Here is a 24,196-nt window from a genome sequence, read left to right on the forward strand (position 1 = left end):
AGAAAAAAAGCCACTTTCGAATCAGAAACACAAAACATAGGGATATATGATAAATTATCATATATAAATGGAAAATGTACAAATTTGAAACTCGTGTAAAAATATTTATATTATTTTTTAATCTCAAATAAGTTAAAGAATACGTTTAAAAAAAAGTATTATTCAAATTTTAAAAAAAATTTCAATTGACGAAAATATCCATACAATTAGTTTAAGATAATTACAACTTTTAAATTTTAAAAGATATGATCATTATCTTTAAAAAATCAAATAACCATTATTTCTATTTCAAAAAGTACTTTTGAAATCTGCTTCCAAACAAATTGATTTAAAAACATGGTTACCAAATAACTTTTTAAGAACTTATTAGAGCATTATCAATGGCCTAGCCATTGCCAAATCTAAAATTTAGCTAGAATCTTACATTTTAGCTATAGTATTAACTTTTAGCTATCTGTGTCCACATTAGACTAGCCATTTTAAAGTCAAAATAATAATATTATATTATTATTTTAATAATATTTGACATTTTTTTTTTCATATTTTACAAATACATTTCATATATTTTAATAATATTTGATAAAAAAACCCTATGCACCCAAATTTTTACATACATTCATAATGTATATACACTTCACATACACTTGAATGTTTTTTGTTTTTTTCCATATTTTGCACCCAGATTGCTACATACATTCATCGGTTTGAGAGATTCACAAACAAACCCAATCCACAAGCTTCTTAACCATACACATACATTCATCACTTTTTCATATTCACATACATTCCAGAACACATCTCAAACCCAATCCACAAGCTTCTTAACCATACACATACATTCATCGCTTTTTCATATTCACATACATTCCAAAACAGTCCACAAATTAGTCACATACAAGAGTCCCGCAAATAAATAGCTAGCCACATATTTACAATTCTGGTTCTGTTTTGCAAAGAAAAACAGCAACATAATAAACTCTGTGTTCTTGTTTGCTCATCTGTTATGCAAAGATGTTAATGTTCTCTGTTTTATTCCTCATCTGTTATGCAAAGAACAGCAAACTCATCTCTGTTTTTGGTTGGAGCAGTTGATGTTAATGTTCTACTCAATCTAAATAAATATTATCTAAACAATAATAGGCATGCTCACAAATCAATATTATAAGTGTCTTAACAATTGTAACGAATAATATATGTGGTGTTTTCGGGATCAAATAGTATTGAAAGCAACCATCGATCAAGATAGCCACAAACGTTAATGTAGCGCCCAAGCCATTACCCACATAAATATACTACTACATACACACATAAATACACCCTAAAGCATGCTTACATGAAATGAGAACTTAAATTAGGGAAAATTTGTTGATGAGATGCATTGAATCAGCCCAAAATCCTTACAATAGCTTCATTATGGAATGCATCAATACCAAGATCAAAGGCACTAATACATGAACCATGTGGAATGCATCAATACCAAGATCAAAGGCACTAATACATGAACCATGTGGATCGGTGGGCAGTTTTAAAACAACTACAATGAGAAGAATTCAAATTCTAAAGGTCACTTGAGAAGAAAACAACTATTCAACTTCATGGCTTCAATGCCGTAGGGACATTGTCATCCTAAGATTATGGAAGCATTACAAAAGCAGACAGAAGGGCTTACCCTCAGCTCTCGAGCCTTTTACAGAACCAAACAGAACCAAAAGATGAGGTAGAGTCTCAGGACAGTTATGCTTTTTGAGAAAACAACAACAACTTCAGAAAACAAACTGACAGCAACAACAATACAGAACCAAGCAACCAACTTCAGAAAACAGCAACACCAACTCTAATAACTACAACGGATTGTAGTTACTGAAAAAAAAAAAAATATGGACCCTCAGCTCTAAGAATCTGAGAGGAGGTTTGGCTGGACACGAATTTATACTCAAAATACTCAATAAAAATCAGCAATACCAACTGTAGAAAAATCACAATTTCGATAATAACCTTCTGTCCCACAAATTCATACACATTTTACAAATTCACAAATTCATCAATAGCAATCAGCAATACCAACTGTAGACAAAACAGCAACGATAATAACCTTTTGTCCCACGAATTCAAAGTCATTTCACAATTTCACAAATTCATACTCAAAATCGACAATGAAAAGCTTACCCAAATAAAGTTTCGGTAGTCTTACCAACCCAAACCGAGAGAGAGTGTCGCGTTCTTGAGCCAAGCCGACAGAGACGTGGGGGCGAGACCAGGGAGGGGCGAGACCAGGGGGCGAGATGGGTGCGAGACCAGGGGGCGAGAACAGGGAGGGGCAAGACCAAGGCGAGAACCAGGGGGCGAGACGGCTGCGAGACCAGGGAAAGAGATGAGGGGGCGAGACCAGGGGGCGAAACGGGTGCGAGACCAGGGAAGGGCGAGACGGGTGCGAGACCAGGGAGGGGCGAGACCAGGGCGAGAACCTGGGAAATAGACGAGGGGGCGAGACGAGGAAATACGAGGGAAATGGAAAACACGAGGGAAAGAGAGAAATAATAAAATACATCTTTGCTCCTTCAACAGTTACTTGCCAAGTATGACGAGTGTGGTAATTTTACTGTAGTTAAAGTTAGAAAAATATGTATTTGCCGAGTTCAATGCCAGAAATTTTAGCTAAAAATCAGATGCAAAATAGACTTGAATTTGGCAATGGCTAGTCCATTGCCATTGCTCTTATATACTATAAGTTACAAACTTTAAGAGTGTATTTAGATGTTGAAGTGAATTGAGTTGAGATGATAAAATATTATTAAAATATTATTTTTTAATATTATTATTATTTTAGAATTTGAAAAAATTAAATTGTTTATTAAATTTTATGTTAGAATTTAAAAAAATTATAATAATGAGTTTAGATGAGTTTGAGATCTAAACTCACCTTAAAACTATTAATTATATTTTCTATTGCAATCTCAAACGTACGGCTTGACATGACTCAACGTCTATTTATTATTGCAAGGGAAGAAGACATTTGCAGGGTTAGATCAACCCATTATTAATTTATTATATCCGACTCTCTAAATTTTTTCTTAAATTTTAGTTAAAAATGATACTCTCTATAATTTTATTCTAAATTTTACTCATTTTAAAAATAATTTCTACATCTCATTTCTTATTTTTTCTCTATTATATTAAAATAATATTCTTCTATTATTTCTTTATTACTTTTTTCTCTCACTTTCATTTACAAACTTAACTACTTAATATTTTTTCTTATGTTTTGAACTATTATTATAGTGAATATTTAAAACAAAAATTTAAATTATTTTTTTATGGGTTTAATAATATTTTTAAAATTATTATTTTTATATTTTAGTAATTATTTAAATTATTTTTAAAATTATTATTTAAAATTATAATAAATATGAGTATAAGAGAAAATGTAGTTGATTGAAAAAAGAATTTATTTTATTTATTCGAATAAAATATTAATAAAAAATAATTTAGGGAATGAACAATGGTTCCTTATATTTAGAGAACCACTGTTTATCCCCTAAATCAAAATTTTAAAATAGGAAATGAGATAGGAGGGAATTTTTGAACTTTTTTCTAAATTCTTTCTTATAATTTAGGAATAACAGTGATATGAGGCATGAGATGTGAATGCTCTTATACCATCCCTTTTGTAGTAGTAAAGGAAATACATACAAATTGAACTATAGCGCAATTGAGAGAGACCATGCGGTCTAAGGCACCCGTTAGCTAGTTGGCTTAAACGAGGGGACTGCCCTTCATTTGGCCGCGAGAGAGCTTGATTAAGGGAGAGGTAGATAGACCAAAATAATTATTGAGCAGTCACAAATTATATATACACGATATATAGTCTCATTTTATGATAATTAAACATTATTGTTTATATAAAAAAATTTAATGGTATGATATAATATAAGAGTTCTGTTACGTACAGTTATTTTTACGTATTCTTTATATATTTTACTGATGTGATCGTTTAAAATAATTATTTTATATTAAAAAAATAATATAAATAATTATATTAATAAAATATACAAAAATACGTAAAAATGAGTACACATAAATTTTTTGATAATATAATGTTATAGATTAATAGTAGCATGCCATTCATATTTTTATACTACTTAAAGGGCTATGACTCCATGACCCTTTCTAGATAGTAGGTCCGTGCATGAACATTGGTAATTAATTATTCAAATTTACATTATCTCAGTTTTGAAAAAATAAATTTACATCAATTATGCCGGAGCAAGCATATTTGTTTATTAATTAATAAGTAACGATACAGCCACGACTCTTATTTACTACTCGTTTCTTAATTAATCAAGACAAACGTACAATTTCATTAATAATTAAATTTCAATTTTATAATCTATAAAAAAAAATCAATTTTATAAAACTATAATACATTCAACGTAGAATTCTAAAAAAAATAATGAGAGCTGTTTAATTATTTTCCTTGATCAATTCAAGATATGTCACGTAAACACCTCATTGGTTGGCCCCTCGCTCATTAATTTTTAACCTTTTTGTTTTTCTTTCTCCGACTATGCTCTGTCCTTTTTTTTTTTTTTTTTGTCTCTCTTCTGGGTCTCTCTCTACCCGATGTCTTCACACAGAAACACACAACTCACCCCATATACTTAGGTCATCCCCAACCTCCAGCTAGCCCAAATCCCTTCCATTAACAAACTTGGGCGAGCTTTCTGGAGTTGGGAGCTACCCACCCTAGGTTACACACTTTTCAAAAAATTAAGATATTTTCTAAAGTTTCTCTATCACTCACACGCACAGATTCTAAAGTAAAAGCTTAATTTTTCTGTGGATAACTTGAATACTTTTGGATATGAATATTGAATGTGTGGACGAGTGTTTTGACGTTTTTTTTTTTTTTTTCAAGGTCAGAGGAGTGTCACATCAATTATCGGGCTCTCAGTTGGTACTGAGACAAACACAACGGGAAAGTTGTGTCGTCTTTTAAATTTTGGGATATTAGGTGCAATAATCTGAGCGCATATTTAATTCGAAATTACAGTTATTACGAATCTTAATAGATCTAGGATTCATACTACTAGACGTACTCGTTTTACTGTATAGATTGTCGATTAAGCCTTATGTTATTGTGTATTAACTGTGCTCTTAGTTCAAAATATCAGCAATTTCAACTGAAGAGTAAAAAAAATATATTATTTGGACAAAATTTTAACTTGCATGAAGCACACAGAGCATGTTTTCAATTCAAATGACACCCATGTCTATTAAACAAAAAGGGTTTTGTCCTGTTTAATTTCTCCTTGTAACTTCTCATGTACATAACTTTTTATTATTTTGTTGTAATCGTTGCTGTTAAGAAATTCTTTGTATTCTTTTATGATCTCAAGGGTTAAATGTTTAACTAAATATTTATCAAACAGTCTTAGGGATTTTGGTTCAATGGTTGAATCTTTAACAATTGGTACGAGAGCAGCCACCATATCACGTAGTTCAAGCCACAAAATGGGTGGCCTATAAGTTGGATTAAAATGCCTTGGTACTATGTATGGACATAGTGTTAAGTCATTGAATACTGATAGGTGAAAGTCACTTTTAGACCAATGGTTGAGTCTTTAACATATTCGTAGGTTCATGTAGAATTATATGTTGCTTGCCAAACTATTCATTTATATGAGAATAACATGTGTAAGGAGTTATTTTGATGGTTCGCCACATAGAATCACACTCTATTCACTTTGAGTTTAAATTTCAGTATTTGGTAGGATTTTATTGTCATCCGGGATATTATTATTATTCAAATTGAATAGTGCAATGTTAGTGACAGAAATTGTATGTTTTATTTTGTTATCGACCAGCATTTACGAAACCTTAATAGGCTTCTATCTTCATCTTCCATATCCATAAACAATTTCCTCAAAATACAACCAATTCTTGGTGCTGTTGGAAATGGTCACTTTACCTAAAACCACTAACAAATTTGTGCGGTACTGCACTTTTCATATTTAATTCGGTGTTAGTTTCTTCTGATTACTGAGTTCCTCGCAGTTAATTGTTTTTGTACTAGCCTGGGAGCCCAAAAATGGACAACATGGTAGATTCTCTGAACAATGCATATGATCAGGAGTTTGTTGTTGCAGTAGCTAATGTACTTGAAGCCAAGGAGGTTTTTGGTGCTCAGAAAACAGCAGCCACAGATGCTGCTCTAGAAAATTTTAAGCAGAGGTGGGAGTTGTTCAGAGTGGCTTGTGACCAAGCGGAGGAGTTTGTGGAGTCTGTGAAGCAAAGGATAGGATCAGAGTGCCTCGTGGATGAAGCAACTGGCTCACTGGCTGGGAAGCCTGGGCAAGCTGCTACTACTGGTCTTCCACCCATTAGTGCAGTCCGGTTGGAACAGATGCGTAAGGCTGTCGGATGGCTTGTGATTGAACTATAACATGGTTCTGGAACTGGTGCTTCCCATTCCCATCCTCCTGCTCATTTTGATGCTAGGTTCTCTGAAGATGCAGCTCAATAGGTATATGAAGTATCCTGACAAAATAACTAATGCTTTTCTTGCTTTTTAATTTGTTTGAAAATGAATGGAGTTCTTCTTTCATCATCGGAGGCATTTATCTCATTGTCATTACCATTCACTAGATTCGTTATTTATCCTCTGCTTGCTTATCTCTACCTCTAAGAAATATTTTCTGTGCCTCGCAAAATAATTTTTTGCAAATAGCTTCTTAAAGATTGTTTATTCTTCATGGTATTGCTGTACTAGTTTTGCAGCTCCACTGGAATTTTCTTGAACGTCCATTAATTAAAGAGATCCCACTTATCTACAACCCAGATCTTCCATTAGCTTCCAAGAGCAAGCTCACAATAAATTCAAATGCACTTTTTTTTAAGGACCTAGTGATTTTTTAACGAGACTAATGATACTGGCACATCCCCCCATATGCTGTATAAATAGGTGGATAGGAGCAATGTGCATGTACAATAGGCACCTGGTATGTGCAAGTGCCAACTTTATCTATTAGAGCCAAAACTCTGAAAGAAGTTTGTTGTGCATTGTGGTTTTTGTTTTATGCTCAGAGAGTGCTGGGGAAATAAACACTATCAAAGCACATGGGGGAAGCATGGCCTGGGGATTTTATTTTCCGGTGATCTGTTCTGCAAAGACTGAGGATATAAGGGTGCACCATTAAGGCTCTTTTATATACAGTTGCCGACAATTTTATCGTAGAGCTGCAAACTGTATTACACAATACACATGAAGCCCAAAGTCAAGTTGCAAAAGCCGAAAGACAAGCTGCAAGTCGTCTACCTCTCACAGCCACTACAAGTTACTTAGCTACAACAGAGAAATGGTAAAGGATGATTGATCATTATATTAGATTCCATCTGTATATTTACTTTTCCATTGTCTTTAGTAAATATTTCCTCAATTAGCTGTTATTCATTCGATTTCTGGGTAATGCACAGTAAAGTTTTCCAGCCCTTTCATGCATCATGCTCTCTGCATTTTAGTTTTCTTCTCCATCTTATCTGTTCCTTACAGTTTAACTGTGGGCAAGACTAACAATCTTGTGGAAATGACAAGTTCACATATGCGTGGGAGCCTTTATTTTCTATGGAATCTTAACCCTGCCTGCGGATTTAATGTGTTTTGGGTGTATAACATTTCATTTGCAATTTGTGGTTTTGCTAGCAAGTAAAACAATGCTGTATTGTTCAAATTGTGGTTATATGTACCTTTTGTTTTTGGTCCATTAAAGTTATTTAATCTATTTATTAATTAAGGGGTTTTGATTTGGAATTCAAGTTGAAGTTGTGACGAGTCCACTCACACTATTCGCTCGAGTCCTGGGTGAGAGAAAAATCTACTTCCGACTCGAATTTATTAAACATATTGCCAATCCGACCTGCTTCCGAGTGAGTTTATTATTTATTTTTATTTTAATCAAGATTTAACAATGAGGTTTAACATATTTTTCGGATAATAAAATGTAGATAATTGGGTATCGGCTCAGTTAGTTTGATGACTTTTAGAGATAGAATAAAACTTTTTCCCAATTTTCTCAAAAAAAAAAAAACTTTTTCCCATTCCAACTCGTTTCTTATTGGGCCGGATATATTTTGATTCGAGTATTCTTATTGGTTTAGATAAAGTTTTAGGCAAATTTAAGTAATATGTCACTTTTGAACTTTTGATTAACTACTCAAAATTTGAACTATACATCGGATTAATCATCTCACTTTTATAATAATAAAATAATATTATTTTTAAAATTCTTTTATCTACTTATTTATTGCATTATTTATTTTTTAAATACTTTTTTATTTTTATTTTCATAATTTTCAACAGTCTATATATTAAAATACATAAAAATCCATCTATCAAGTTTCAACCTAAATTAACTTCATTTTCAAATACAAAATATATTCACAAATAAGTGAGAAATAATATAAAATTCATCTGGCTAAGTTGCTGTAACTCAAATACTCTAACTCCTAATCAAATTTACATACCAATGCCTAATACAATTTGGGACTTTTAGAGTACTAGTAGTGTCCTAACTAGAATTTGACCAAATTTTAACTAAAAAATTTATTTTTATAAATTTAGCTAGTCAATTTTCAATAACTTCAAGTAACAAATTCTCCAAATCTATTACTATTTTATTAAAATATTGATTTTGACATTTTCATTTATTTTAATTTTAATTGTAATATTTATTCTATTAAAATAAGAAACTCTCCAAATTTCATTGGAATATAAATCCTTGCTCGATTATTATTATGTTCACTTGCAAATTTTACATCCTAGGAACACTTGTTTGTGGATTTTTTCGGAATGGTGTGAATTTTTTACGGTTTTTGTTTGCTGTGTGATGAAGATTTACTAAGAAGGAATATTTTCTGTCTAAAATATAATTTGGCCAGCAATTTATTCGGCCAGTGACTTAGGTGTTGGTTAAATATATTGTAAATTTATTGAGTTTGGTGTTAATAGAATTTATGCACTTTAGTTAAATTTTAGCCAAATTTTAACTATAACCATCTCACTGTTAGTATTTTTAAGAGTATTGGTATTAGACTCATCAAATGAGTCAAATGTTTAAAATTTGATGAATTTGACTTAAAAATCACTGTATTGGATTCACCCTACTTCAAAATATGAAACTATGAGTTACAATATATTTCAATTTATTTTCAAATTTGAAGACCCACTATTCATTACTATCCATATTATTTTATTAGCAAAATTACAGTATTTTGCAAGGTTTTAAATTTTATTTCTTACCAGTTGATACTATCGAAATATACCATACATAAATAAGGATATAATTTCGTATTGGTCAGAATTTTGACCATATTAATTGATACTGGCCAATATTTCGAATTTTGATATTTATTTAGTTTTTCTTATTTTCAACTCCTAATTCAAATCAGACTATTTATAATTTATATAATTTATTTACATATAAATTATTAATTTAAAATTAAAATATAATTTATATATTTATAAAACGATATCCGAAACGATTCGATATCGAAATATCTCGTCAATCGTCGGTCTCCTTCGCCCTTGAAATCGTTGCTTTTTCCCCCCTCTTCCTCTCCCAACAGCCCAAAATCCCCAAATCCCCTATCTCTTCCCTCCCAACAGCCCGTGAAATCGATTCCCTTTCTTCCTCTCCGTCTCTTCACTCCGTTTCCTCTCCGTTTTTTTCGCCAAGCTATTACGATCCCTTTGCCGTGAGTCACCAGTTCATCTTCGTCCGCCGTGAGGCACCAGTTCAAGTTGCTGCCGTGTGTTTCAGCTTCACGGACCTCCATCACCTCCATAGGCGCACTGTCAAATCTCCGCTCCGACCGTTCTCTATCTCCGTGAGTTCACTCTCTCCCGTCTTTATATATTCATCATATACGAATGTATGAGAAACTTTGCACTCCATGTATGCTTATGTATGTATGTTTGTGTAGTATGTATTTATGGCCTTTCTTGGATGTGCTTTTACTTAGTCTGATTTCAATTCCAGTGCATGCAATGCGCCCCAAAGAGAGATGGAAACTCCTATATCTGTCTCTCTCAATTCTCTCTTGCTCGCTCGCTCGCTCAAATCTCTTCTCTAAATGGCTATCTGTATATAAAAGGGTTGGGTTTTTTTACCGTTGTGGCAGCGGACAATATTTTTCGGATTTATTTTTTAAAATTCAAAGGGGATGGCATCCGTCTGCCGTGAGGCACCAATTGAGAGAGACAGAGAGTGCATAGAGATTTGGAGACAGAGAGTGCATCTGTCTGTATTAAGAATAATACAATCACAAAGTAAGAGAAGAAGTTGCTGCCTTGAGCTAGTGCAGAGCACAGCAACGTAACAGAATGCAGAGAGCAAGAATTGGACGTGGAGAATTCTTCAGTATTCTCTTATTGCTTTTAGTTGTTATGTACAGTTACTATTTATAGTATAAGTGACCGAAATAACAGAATAACAATAAATGAATGATTCTGTACAGCTCATCACATGCAAATATTCTTCTTGTTACGTCTAGTCTGGTGGCCTTTCAAGAGCACGAGAATTTGCTTCCTTTAACTTTAACACCCCCCGCAAGATGGAGAGTACACATTGATGACTCCCATCTTGAGCAGCAGTCGAGTAAAAACTGGTGAGTGCAAGGGCTTGGTGAGCAAGTCTGCTAATTGGGCAGAGGAAAATACATGCATAGTTTTGACTTGTCCCGCTGCAATCTTGTCACGAACTAGATGGCAATCTAGTTCAATGTGCTTCGTGCGTTCGTGGAATACTGGGTTTGCCGCAATGTGCATGGCAGCGAGGTTGTCACAGTACAGAGTAGCAGGTGCTTCAATGGTGATGCGTAAATCTGTAAGGAGGTAGCGAATCCAAGTAAGCTCACAAACGACAGCCGCCATACCTCTGTATTCCGATTCAGCAGACGATCGCGAAATGGTGTTCTGTTTTTTTGATTTCCATGAAACTAGAGAATTGCCGATGAAGACACAAAATCCTGTGGTGGAGCGCCGAATGTCGGGGCAATTTGCCCAATTTGCGTCTGAATATGCAACCAGTTCCATGGCTGAATTAGCAGAAAAAAAAATGCCTTGCCCTGGAGTTCCCTTGATGTACTTGAGAATTTTAATAACGGCATCATAATGTGGCACTCTCGGGTTGTCCATAAACTGACTTAACAAATTTACGCTATAGCTCAAGTCAGGTCGCGTGTGAGTCAAATAAAGTAATTTTCCAACCAATTTTCTGTAAAGTGCTGGGTCATGAAATATGTCACCTTCATCCCTTCTAAGTTTGATGTTCGGTTCCATTGGTAATGGAGATGGCTTGGCTGCTAAAAGGCCAGTTTCAGCAATAATATCTAACGCGTACTTGCGCTGGCGTATCTGGATTCCAGCATGTGTTCGACCTATTTCCATGCCAAGGAAATACCTCAATGCACCTAGATTTTTGATGCGGAATTTGGTCGCCAAAAATTGTTTAACAGCATTGCTTGCACTGGTGTCCGAGCTCATGAGGATAATATCATCGACATACACGAGTAGTGCGATGAATGAAGTGGGAGTGTATTTGGTGAAAAGGCTATAATCAGCCTTGGATTGGATAAAACCGAACTCAGCTAGAGAGGAAACCAGTTTGGTATTCCATTGGCGGGAGGCCTGTCGAAGGCCATACAAGCTTTTTTGTAATCGGCAAACTTGAGGAGTTTTGGCTGCAAAATGACCGGGTGGTGGCTTCATGTAAATTTCCTCATCTAGCTCGCCATACAAGAAGGCGTTATTGACATCGAGCTGTTGTAGTTCCCACCCTTTGATGGCAGCAATGGCTAAGAGGCAACGAATGGAAACAATTTTAGCAACTGGTGAAAAAGTATCGTGAAAGTCGATACCTTCGCGTTGAGTAAATCCTTTAGCAACCAACCGAGCGTTAGCTCTTTCAACCGAACCATCAGCTTTGAATTTTAACTTGTAAATCCATTTGCATTCAATTGGTCTCTTGCCGGGAGGTAAATCCACTATGGTCCAAGTCCTATTAAGCTCGAGTGCAGCAAGTTCTTGATCCATGCCCTCATGCCAGATTGGCTGTTGAATGGCTTGAGTATATGATGTTGGTTCAGTGTTGATGGAAACTGACGTGGTGAATGCCCGAAATTGAGGAGACAAGGATGCATAAGATAAAACAGCGGAAATGGGAAAAGAGACATGTATACCTGATGGAGAGGATGATCCAGAGGCTGTCATTGTGGATGCTGATTGGTGAGGGCCAGTGGCAGAGACTTGTTGACAATGGTACTCACGGAGGAAGGCAGGGGCTTTTCTTTGTCGTGTAGATTTTCGAAGGACTTGGGTGGGTTCATTATGGTTTGAGGTAGGTGTTGTTGTGGTGGTATGATCATTTGAGGTGTGTGAGGATAATGGTGTTGGATTATTTGTAGAGTCATAAGTGGATGGTGAGTTTGAGTTGTCTGTAGGGGTAGTGGGATTGGGATTGGGATTAGATGATGGTGTTGCATCATGAGGTGTGTCAATATGTTGAGTGTGTAGGTGAGGGTCGAAAATTGGAGATGAGAATGATGGTGTCTGGATAAGGGTGGGCAATTTAGGTGTAGGTTTGTTTGGTTGTTTGAGGGGAAATATTTCTTCATGGAAGGTGACATCTCGATAGATGAATATTTGCTGAGTTGTGAGGTCCAGTAATTTGTAGCCTTTGACTCCGTATGGATAGCCAAGAAACACGCATTTTCGAGCTCGGGGTTCAAACTTGTATCGAGCATGTGAAAGCGTGGAGGCAAAGCAGAGGCATCCGAAAGTTTTCAAGTGGGAGTAGGAAGGCTTGGTTTGATAAAGAAGTTCAAATGGGGTTTTGTAGTTGAGTGTGGGGGTAGGTGTCCGATTGATTAAGTATACGGCAGTAGTGACAAAATCAGACCAATATTGAAGGATAATCCAGACTGAAATTTGAGAGCACGAGCTACGTTAAGAGTGTGGGGGTAGGTGTCCGATTGATTAAGTATACGGCAGTAGTGACAAAATCAGACCAATATTGAAGAGATAATCCAGACTGAAATTTGAGAGCACGAGCTACGTTAAGTATATGTTGGTGTTTGCGTTCGGCAAGTGCATTTTGTTGAGGTGTGGCGATGCATGTGGTTTGATGGACAACACCTTTGGAATTATAGAAATCTGGCATTTGAAATTCAATGCCGTTATCGGATCGAATGGTTTTGATTTTGGTGCTGAACTGAGTTTCGATGAGAAAGAAAAAATTTAAAATGGAGGTCCGAGCTTCAGATTTTGCTTGCAGTAGATAAAGCCAGGTGCACCTTGTGAATTGGTCGACAATGGTGAGAAAGTATTTAGCACCATTGTATGAAGGCGTCTGGTTAGGTCCCCAAATGTCCATTGAAACAACATCAAACGCTTTGGTGACTTTGGATTCTGCATCCGGAAATGGTAGTCTGTGTTGTTTTGCAAGAGGGCATATATCACAAATGAATTTCGATTGATCCGAATGATTAGAACTGGAATGATCATCATGCAATATATATTGAACCATGGAGCTATGTCCAAGTCTATAATGCCATAATGCAAATTTATCCAACTTGAAAGCAGTAGTGTGATTGACTGAAATTGAAGGAAATAATGAATGAAAATGGTTTTGCAGAGTTTCTGGTTTTGGTCTGGACAGTTGTAGGTGATACAAGCCATCATGCACCGTCCCCACTCCAATCGTCATCCATAATGAAAGGTCCTGAATATAGCAAGAATTTGAGAAAAATAACAGACAGCAATTAGAGTGATGTGTTAAGGATTTGGCAGAAATTAAATGGAAAGAAAAATCAGGTACATATAAAACACGGCGAAGAATTAAGTGAGGTGATAGTTGCACATCACCAATTTGTGTAGCAGTAGTGGTAGATCCATTGGGAAGCTTGATGATGCGGGAAATGGAATCGATGTTATGAGTGAAGAATTTGGGGCTACAGATCATATGATCTGTGGCACCCGTGTCAATAATCCAAGATGTTGGTCCTTTTAATGTTGAGTTGTGTGTGTGCATGACAGTGGAATGAAAATTACCAGAGACAGGAGGTGAATTGGTATGGGTGGTATTTGCAGCAGGCGTGTTTGCAGTAGAGATTGTAGCATCACCACAAGGAGGATGGAGTAAGGCAAGGATATGGTTATACTGCTCTCGAGTAATAGGTGGACCATTGATAATTTCCTCCTGCGCAAGGGAAGATTGATTAGCTGAGGATTTAAATTTGGAACTAGACTTGTGGCCGGGAGGGAATCCATGCAATCTGTAGCATTTGTCCTTGGTATGACCAGGTATGCGACAGTGTGAGCACACGGGTAAATTCGGATTTGCTTAGAAGCAACGCTCCGGAGAGTGGCCTGGTACGTTGCAGTGTGTGCAAAAAAGACGATCTCTGCGATTGGTGCTGCGAGGATCGGGTCCCTTAGCCATCATGGCTAGTGGTGAAGGTACTGAATGGAGTTGGCGTCGTCGTTCCTCTTGTTGAACGAGAGAGAGAACTCGGTTGAGAGCTGGGAGTGGTTCATGGAGTAAGATTTGCGCACGGACTGAGTCATAAGAATCATCAAGTCCAACAAGAAATTGCATCACCTTGTTGCGATGGTTGTATCCCAGCATGGTTGTGATAGCTCCACAGTTGCAGGTAGGCATAGGCTCGTAAATCTCCAGTTCATCCCAAAAAACTTTGAGTTTGTTGTAATATTGACTGACAGAATCATTTGCCTGTGTTGATGATGAAATTGATTTGGTAATTTGGAAGATTCGAGGAGCGTTTTGGATAGAGAATCGCTCTCGAAGATCACACCAAACACTCTCGGCAGTGTCTGCATGCGCAATGCTCGAGCGATGTTCTGAGCTAACCGAGTGCTGAATCCATGCTATGAGCATGTCATTGCAGCGCTCCCATGGTGCGAAAAGGGGATCAGAAATAAGTGTGGGCTTGGTGATTGTACCATCAATGAATCCAAGCTTATTTTTGATGTTGAGAGCTCGACGCATCGTTCTTGCCCAGGTTACATAGTTCTCGGTGGTAAGTAAGTCAGGAACCAAAGGAGATGATGCTCCTTCTCCCGGTTGAATGTAATAAGGGCTAGCAGGATGATGAGGGTTGTTCTCATTTTTGGAGTGCTTGGATGATTCAGTGTTTTCTGTCATTGCTCTGGTACCATATTAAGAATGATACAATCACAAAGTAAGAGAAGAAGTTGCTGCCTTGAGCTAGTGCAGAGCACAGCAACGTAACAGAATGCAGAGAGCAAGAATTGGACGTGGAGAATTCTTCAGTATTCTCTTATTGCTTTTAGTTGTTATGTACAGTTACTATTTATAGTATAAGTGACCGAAATAACAGAATAACAATAAATGAATGATTCTGTACAGCTCATCACATGCAAATATTCTTCTTGTTACATCTAGTCTGGTGGCCTTTCAAGAGCACGAGAATTTGCTTCCTTTAACTTTAACAGTCTGTAGTACTCTTCTCCATTTCTTTGTGATCCATTTCCCTGATTTTCCAACGGATCAAAGAGAATTGGAGCCACAACCCTACCGGTCTGACCCAGTGCAAAATCTTCCAACATTAACTCGCCATTGTTGAGTATATCCCTCACATAACCTACTTCCCAGTTGCTTGATCCCATAAAACCCATAAGACTGAATGTTCTACTTACATGCTTTCTGCTCATATCCATTGTAGACACGGAAGAGGCTGAGTCAGATAATTCAATCTCACCTCCCACTTGTAGAGATTCATTTGTGGAGTGCAATTAGATGATTCTTGAGCTTGCTCCGGTAAATACTTTGTGCTCTCTGAAAAAAGGTATATGTCGTGGTTAAAACATTCATTTGGTCAAAAGGCAACAAAACATTGTTCTCAGAGTCATTTATATACTACCAAATTAAATTATTCATCATTTTCTCATACTACCTTACACAATGAAAGTAATTTAAATCATGCAAAACTCCACTAGCTGGTACATATTCTCCGATTGCTTAAATTCTTTCCCCATTGCGTGACAACTTACATCCCTGAGACAATAGTTTTTATTTTCTTTCCTTGGACATCACTTCCTTATGCACAATAGGTTCCTGGCTGTTTTTCTGAGAGTTTTCAAGATTAGTTTTGAGAATAAGATTAACTTATCAAAAAAAAAAAAAAAGTTTTGAGAATAAGATTAATTCACATGACCGAATTATGCTCTGATCTCATATGTATCGTTATCACGTGTAGTGAAAGAAAAATAAGACTAAATTTACCAATGGTACTCTGGCTATTATCTGGGACACTTTCACTGACAAAAGAGTGTTCAAAACTTGAAGCAGGACTGGGGTTTAGACAATCAAGATCTTCTCCAGTTGCACTGTTGTTACTGCAGCTGCTATGCACTTCCATCCATTCAGATCCCTGAAACTGTTGAAGAGAACATGAGAGCTTGCAACTAATATTTCAAGCATATGTTCAATGTACGAAAAATAATTTGAAATCATAAATGGAAAAAAATATCCAGAAAATTGACAAAGGAAATCCCACTAAAATACGCTATGGAAATTCAAATATTGTTAGTTATGATTATGATTCACTTGTTGGCATGTATGGATGAAATTTAATGGTGCCAATAGCTGACATAGGAACTTTGCAGTAAACTGTGACTTCCAGAGTATGAACTTGTACTAGTAAGAGCAAGTGTCTGGACTTGCACATAAGATGGACATGATGCAACAGCAATACTTTAACTAACTATAAGAATCAAATTTACAGCAACCATCCTGAGATTATAGTAACAATAGTAAAAATCATGGACATTTTACCATCCTCACATTAAAATAAACATTTTTTTTTTCTTTTTGCCTAAGTACTACATCTCAGAGAATCATACTTAACTCAGAAAGGTGCTCCTAAAATAGATAAGTAATTACAGAAAATGCCTAACTTTTGTACAGTTGGGTGGTTGAACCAAAGAGAGGTTGGAGATGGGAAGTTTATATAAAAGCTCAAAAAGTTGTGGGTTTGTTTGTGGGCTTATTTGTTAGTTCCCACTTGCCACCAGTTCAAACCTAAGGCTTCTATCCGAGGCACTAGTTTCTCCTAATAAATTAGTGTTCAAAATTATTATTAAGGATGATGGATTTTGGACCCTTTCTGGTGGGATGAAAGGATCTAATTATTGGTATTGGTTTGTTAGGATAAGTATAAGTCGAAGAGGCATATTTGATTTATTTATTCCAAGCACTTTATGGATCACTATTAACCTTTTATTTCCATTTTTAAAAAATATTTAAGTCTGTTTTTTTCTTTTGTTACTTTAATTAGTTTTCTTCATGAATAATTATGGGCAGCAAGGACTACTCCATCTCCATGCATGCATCGCTCTAGAACCTAGTCAGTCTGCAATAGTCATGAATTATATATGAAGGTGTGTACTGTATAGTCTCAGTTGAATTGGGCATGCTCGTACGCTTGAATAATTGCTGCTATATATGCTATATATCGTAATGTTTAAGTTGGCAGACAAGGCAGCACATATGTCACGTAACTTCGTAAGCACCTCATTGGTTGCCCCCTCGCTCACATTAATTTTCAACCTTTTTGTTTTTCTTTCTCCGTCTCTGCTCTGTCCTCTTTTTTTCTCTCTTCTGTGTCTGTCTTTTTGCCCGACGTCTTCACACAGAAACACACAACCCACCCCATATACTTGGGTCATCCCCCACCTCTGGCCAGCCCAAATCCCTTCCATCACGAGTTCAAGTCACGGAGGGGGCGGCCTATAGGTTGGATTAAAATGCCTTGGTACTATGTATGGATATAGTATTAAGTCATTAAATACTGATAGATGAGAGTCATAGAGCTTTTGGATCAATGATTGAGTCTTTAACATAGGTTCATGTAGAATTAGATGTTGTTCGCAAACTATTCATTTATATGAGAATAACATGTGTAAGGAGTTATTTTGATGGTTCGCCGTGTAGAATCACACTCTATTCACTTTGAGTTTAAATTTCAGTATTTGGTAGGATTTTATTGTCATCTGGGATATTATTATTATTCAAATTGAATAGTGTAATGTTAGTGATAGAAATTGTATGTTTTATTTTGTTATCGACCAGCATTTACGAAACCTTAATAGGCTTCTATCTTCATCTTCCATATCCATAAACAATTTCCTCAAAATACAACCAATTCTTGGTGCTGTTGGAAATGGTTACTTTACCTAAAACCACTAACAAATTTGTGCGGTACTGCACTTTTCATATTTAATTCGGTGTTAGTTTCTTCTGATTACTGAGTCCTCGCAGTTAATTGTTTTTGTACTAGCCTGGGAGCCCCAAAATGGACAACATGGTAGATTCTCTGAACAATGCATATCAGGAGTTTGTTGTTGCAGCAGCTAATGTACTTGAAGCCAAGGAGGTTTCTGGTGCCCAGAAAACAGCAGCCACAGATGCTGCTCTAGAAAATTTTAAGCAGAGGTGGGAGTTGTTCAGAGTGGCTTGTGACCAAGCGGAGGAGTTTGTGGAGTCTGTGAAGCAAAGGATAGGATCAGAGTGCCTTGTGGATGAAGCAACTGGCTCACTGGCTGGGAAGCCTGGGCAAGCTGCTACTACTGGTCTTCCACCCATTAGTGCAGTCCGGTTGGAACAGATGAGTAAGGCTGTCCGATGGCTTGTGATTGAACTACAGCATGGTTCTGGAACTGGTGCTTCCCATTCCCATCCTCCTGCTCCTTTTGATGCTAGGTTCTCTGAAGATGCAGCTCAATAGGTATATGATGTATCCTGACAAAATAAGTCATGCTTTTCTTGCTTTTTAATTTGTTTGAAAATAAATGTAGTTCTTGTTTCATCATCGGAGGCATTTATCTCATTGCCATTACCATTCACTAGATTCGTTATTTATCCTCTGCTTGCTTATCTCTATCTCTAAGAAATATTTTCTGTGCCTTGCAAAATAATTTTTTGCAAATAGCTTCTTAAAGATTGTTTATTCTTCATGCTATTGCTGTACTAGTTTTGCAGCTCCACTGAAATTTTCTTGAACGGCCATTAATTAAAGAGATTCCACTTATCTACAACCCAGATCTTCCATTAGCTTCCAAGAGCAATCTCACAATAAATTCAAATGCACTTTTTTTAAAGGACCTATTGATTTTTTAACGAGACTCCCCCCCCCATATGTTGTATAAATAGGTGGATAGGAGCAATGTGCATATACAATAGGCGCATGGTATGTGCAAGTGCCAACTTTATATATTAGAGCCAAAGCTCTGAAAGAAGTTTGTTGTGCATTGTGGTTTTTGTTTTATGCTCAGAGAGTGCTGGGGAAATACACACTATCAAAGCACATGGGGGAAGCATGGCCTGGGGATTTTATTTTTCGATGATCTGTTCTGCAAAGACTGAGGATACAAGGGTGCACCATTAAGGCTCTTTTATATACAGTTGCCGACAATTTTATCGTAGAGCTGCATACTGTGGGCAAGACTAACAATCTTGTGGAAATGACAAGTTCACATATGCGTGGGGAGTCTTTATTTTCTATGGAATTTTAACCCTGCCTTCCGATTTAATGTGTTTTGGTGTGTAACATTTCATCTGTAATTTGTGGTTATGCTAGCAAGTAAAATAATACTGGATTGTTCAATTTGTGGTTTTGTGTACCTTTTGTTTTGGGTTCATTAAAGTTATTTAATCTATTTATTAACTAAGGGGTTTGGATTTGGGAATTCAAGTTGAAGTTGTGACGAGTGCACTCAGCCTATTTGTCCCAGGCCTGAGGGAATTTATTTATGTTTATTTTTACTTCCGACCCGACCCGAAAATAAAATGCCAACCCGTCCTGCTTCTGAGTTTGTTTATTATTTATTTTAATCAAGATTTAACAATGTGGTTTAACATATATTTTTGGATAATAAAATGTAGATAATTGGGTATCGGGTCATGTCAGCTGGATGACTTTTAGGCCTTGTTTGTTTTTCAAAAACATCTCATCTCACCTCATCATTACAATTTTTTCAAATCCCCACACAAAATAAAATAAACAATTTAACTTTTTCAAATCCCAAAACAACAATAATATTAAAAAATATATTTTAACAATATTTTATTCAACTTTTTAACTTTAATCTCAACTCATCTCATCTCATCTCTGAAAACAAACGGGCCCGTTTTAGAAATAGAATAAGGCTCGATGAGAAATATTTTTAATCTATTTTATTTTATTATTATAATTTTTATCAATTTTTATATAATAAATAATTTAATTTTTTTATTGGGCTGGTTATATTTCAATCCGGGTCGATTTGGGTATGGGTCTTTATTATACTTTATTGTACACTCCAAGAGCATTCTTATTAGTTTAGACAAAATTTTAGATAAATTTGGTTAATATGTCATTTTTTAACTTTTAACAAACCGCTCAAAATTTAAACTATCGGATTAGTCATCTCATTTTTTATAATAAAAAAATATTATTATTTTTAAAATTCTCTTATCTACTTATTTAATGCATTATTTATTTTTATTTTCATAATTTTCAACATTCTACATATTAAAATACATAAAAACTCATCTATCAACCTAAACTCACTTCATTTTCAAATATAAAATATTAAAATATATAAAAATTTATTTACAAATGAGTGATAAATAATATAAAATTTATTTGGCTAAGTTACTGTAGCGCAACATATTTATTGAGTTACTGTAACTCATAATCAAAATTACTGTAGCTCAACATATTAGTGCGCTCGTAATGACGTAACTAAAATTTGACCAAATTTTAATTAAAAATTTTATTTTTATAAATTTAATTAATCACTTTTTAATAATATTAAAAAACAAACTTTTCAAATTTATTACAATTCTATTAAAATATTAATTTTAACATTTTTAATCTTCTCTCGAAATTTTCAGATCTATTTATTTTCCTTTAAAAGGACTAGAAACTAATATTTTTAATTTCGTACCGTACCGGCCGGTACGGCAGAAATTTTTCGTTTCGGCCGTCCGGCCGGTACAGGTACTAGATATATACTGTACCGGCCAAAATACCGGCCGTTTCGGCTGTTATATTTCGGCCGGCACGATATTCACTGTGTTTTTTTTTTTTTTTTTTTTCAAACTACAAGTTTATTTTTTGACCCCCAATTTAGATTAGACTATTTATAATATATATGTATGTATGTATTTATATATAATTTATTCATATATAACTATTATTTTAGAATATAATTGTTATATATATTTATATATATAATTTATTCATATATCGATTATCTCGAAACGATATATGAAACCGTACCGATATCGAAATATTTCATTTCAGTGTCTTGACCGGTACGTCTTCCGGTACTGTATTCAAAATATTGCTAGAAACTCCCTTCTGGAATATGCACATGACCTTTGTTCGACATAGAGCCCTGCCACCGCATTATCACCGTACTAAATAATAAATTCTTTAAATTTATTATAATTATATTAAAATATTAATTTTAACATTCTCTCTCTTCTCTCGACGTTTCCAGGTCTGTTTATTTCCTTCTAAAAAGGCTAGAAACTCTATGCTGGAATATGCACACAACCTTTGTTCGACCAAGGAGCCTCGCCACCGCATCTAGTCTCGTCGGCAACAATGCCACCGCACCAGTGCACCACCGCACTCCAACTCCAAGCACTGAAAATCGCGTGGGGCAAAAGAACCAAAACCCCCTCTTTCTCTCGCCGAATCTGCCCCTGCTTTCGGTTCCTTTTCCTCTAATCTCTTTATTCTCCGTCCTCATGTCGATGCTCCTCTTCCTTTTTCCCTGAAGGTCTACATCCAATCTCAGCTCTTGTTTTTCTTTGGATTTGCTTTTTTCATAGTAGTGGGTTTTGATTTTACATGAGTTGTTACCGAGTTTTTACATGAGTTTTTTTTCATAGTAGTGGGTTTTGTTACTGAATTCTTGCATGAGTTGTTACGGGGTTTTTCATAGTAGTGGGTTTTGATTTTTCATGGATTTGCTTTTACATGAATTTTTTTCATCGGTAGACTCCGTCTTTGTTTATGTGACTGTGTGAATAAACGCCGCTGCTTTTGGTTGGTTGGCATTTGGAAGTCCCTTTTTGCTTTTCGAGTCTATAAGAACTAAAGATTTCATTCTCAAATCCTAGTTAAGATTTGGATCAAAGACTCTGCATAATAAATAACTATATAATCACCTCCATAATACTTACAGTTTAGAAATCAGACCAACTTACATTCATAATCACACTGGAACGGGATTTTCTTCGAGGATTTCTGTCCCCGTAATGCCATCCTTAAGTTTTGAAATATACATTGTAATCCTTCTCTGGTGGCGGGTTTTCCTGTGAAATGTTCGCTAAATGGAATGACATTTTTAACCTGCAGAAGACACAAAAGTACCCAATAAAATCCAAATCTACAATTAGAAAGGGACCAAAAACATACCTTGGGCAGCTGTGTTCACAAGTATAACTCGTTTAAGCTCAAGAGTAAATAAGAGAGCATCACAACCTTAGATATTCTCACACTTTCAGTTCATGTCATAAACAGTACATGAGTGTGTATATATGTCTACATCCACATCTTCATCCACACCTTTTGGAGGGAAGTAACCGTTTGGCACTCCTACTCTTTTATTTGTTGTCTCCTACTCTTTTATTTGTTGTAAATGCACATTAATGTAGTTAGATGGTAGACTCTAAAATTCTGATTTTAGTGGCTGCCTAGCCATATATGCTGGAAATACATGTGGCTGGACAACCACTATTGATGTTTTTTGTGGATGTATTTTGGCATAGTTGTTCAAGGACAGCTCGGATGCTGAACCGATTTAATTTTGTTTAAAATACTTGGGAAGTTGGCTGTATAATGGATAATGTTTTAAGTCATCTATTGCTTTGCATTTACTTCAAATCGGTCAGAAGTTGACAAATTGGGAGTAAATTCTTAATAAAAGTTGGCTTTATTTACGCATATTCCCCACTGAGAAGCAGCTTTTACTTTCCTTACCTCATAGTTTTGATGACATATATAAAAGATCCAATCTGGGGTTCTTTCAAGCTGACCCTCCTATTAATTAATCCCTACATCTGTTCCTCTGTTTATCTATGTAATGCAGATGTTGAGGTGGACAAGATTACTAATTTGGGGTTATTTCAAGCGGACCCTCCACTTGAATCTGTGAACTTTGCAATGTTTTGGTAAAGCTCCAAATATGCAAATTTTAGATATGATTACTAATTAATTAGAATATGATTACAAATTAACATATAATAGGAAGAATGGTAAAATATGATAAAATTAAATAAATTAATAATTAAAAAAATTAAATTAATATTATTTTATTATTATATAATGAATAAATAGATAATTCAATATGAAAATTAGACACGAATGGAATAAATAAAGTGAAATTGATTTTATATTATTTTATTATTATATAATGAATACATGAATAATCTAACGTAGAAATTTGATGTAAATAGAATAGTTAAAATTAAATTTATCTCATATTATCTAAAATTTGAGTTTCTTTGGTTATTCCAATAATAGTTTAACTAAGTCTCGTTTGGTTTCGTAGGACATCTCAGGTCATCTCAGCTCATCTCAACTCATCTCACTACTATTCAACAATTTTAACTCACAAATCTCACTACTATTCACAACTCATTTCATTACTATTCACAATCCATCTCAACTCATCTCAACTCATCTTCGAATCCAAACGTAATCTAAATTTTACCTAAAGTTGGAGTATTAGGCCAATGAAATGCTCCACACTCCTTAGCCCAACGAGGAAGCCTCTTTAAAACATTCAGGCTTCGTTTGGTTTCCAAATCCATCTCAACTCATCTCAATTCATCATTACAACTTTTTTAAATTCCAATACAAAATATAATAAATAATTCAACTTTTTCAAATCTCAAAATAATAATAATATTAAAAAATAATATTCTAATAATATTTTATCATCTCAATTCAATTCAACTCAACTCACTTCAACATCCAAACACTACCTCAGTTTTCGTGCATGTGGGCCAAGGACAATTGGCTTTAGTATTATGAGTTACGCTGCTTCAGAAAATTGCTGAGAAACCTAATTTAGTACATTTTTAAAATTGTGAAACTTTTT

At 35.2% G+C, this 24,196-nt stretch overlaps 2 protein-coding genes and 1 non-coding gene across 4 annotated transcripts; 2 read left to right on the plus strand and 1 right to left on the minus strand.

Annotated features, from left to right (window-relative positions):
- Positions 1 to 1,187: 1,187 nt before the first annotated feature.
- On the minus strand, positions 1,188 to 1,316 carry LOC118344412. Its single transcript, XR_004798182.1, has one exon. It is a non-coding gene; the product is annotated as a small nucleolar RNA snoR80 (small nucleolar RNA).
- Positions 1,317 to 6,088: 4,772 nt separating this feature from the next.
- Positions 6,089 to 7,235, plus strand: LOC109012067 (mediator of RNA polymerase II transcription subunit 32-like). Its single transcript, XM_018993518.2, has 2 exons — positions 6,089 to 6,523; positions 7,084 to 7,235. Exon 1 carries the CDS (start codon positions 6,089 to 6,091, stop codon positions 6,440 to 6,442), a length of 354 nt encoding a protein of 117 aa, XP_018849063.1. The 3' UTR covers positions 6,443 to 6,523; positions 7,084 to 7,235.
- A 2,308-nt stretch (positions 7,236 to 9,543) lies between these two features.
- On the plus strand, positions 9,544 to 19,777 carry LOC109012066 (mediator of RNA polymerase II transcription subunit 32). 2 transcript variants are annotated; one of them, XM_018993515.2, is made up of 3 exons: positions 9,544 to 9,882; positions 18,357 to 18,822; positions 19,370 to 19,777. In XM_018993515.2, the coding sequence occupies exon 2, from the start codon at positions 18,391 to 18,393 to the stop codon at positions 18,820 to 18,822; it is 432 nt and encodes a 143-aa protein (XP_018849060.1). In that variant the 5' UTR covers positions 9,544 to 9,882; positions 18,357 to 18,390; the 3' UTR covers positions 19,370 to 19,777. The 2 variants fall into 2 exon arrangements, with proteins under 2 accessions (XP_018849060.1, XP_018849059.1); XM_018993514.2 differs by having other exon boundaries at positions 9,550 to 9,882; positions 18,376 to 18,822.
- The last annotated feature ends 4,419 nt before the right edge of the window (positions 19,778 to 24,196 follow it).

Source organism: Juglans regia, chromosome 13 (genome assembly GCF_001411555.2).
Source record: "Juglans regia cultivar Chandler chromosome 13, Walnut 2.0, whole genome shotgun sequence".
In the NCBI taxonomy this organism is placed as follows: domain Eukaryota; kingdom Viridiplantae; phylum Streptophyta; class Magnoliopsida; order Fagales; family Juglandaceae; genus Juglans; species Juglans regia.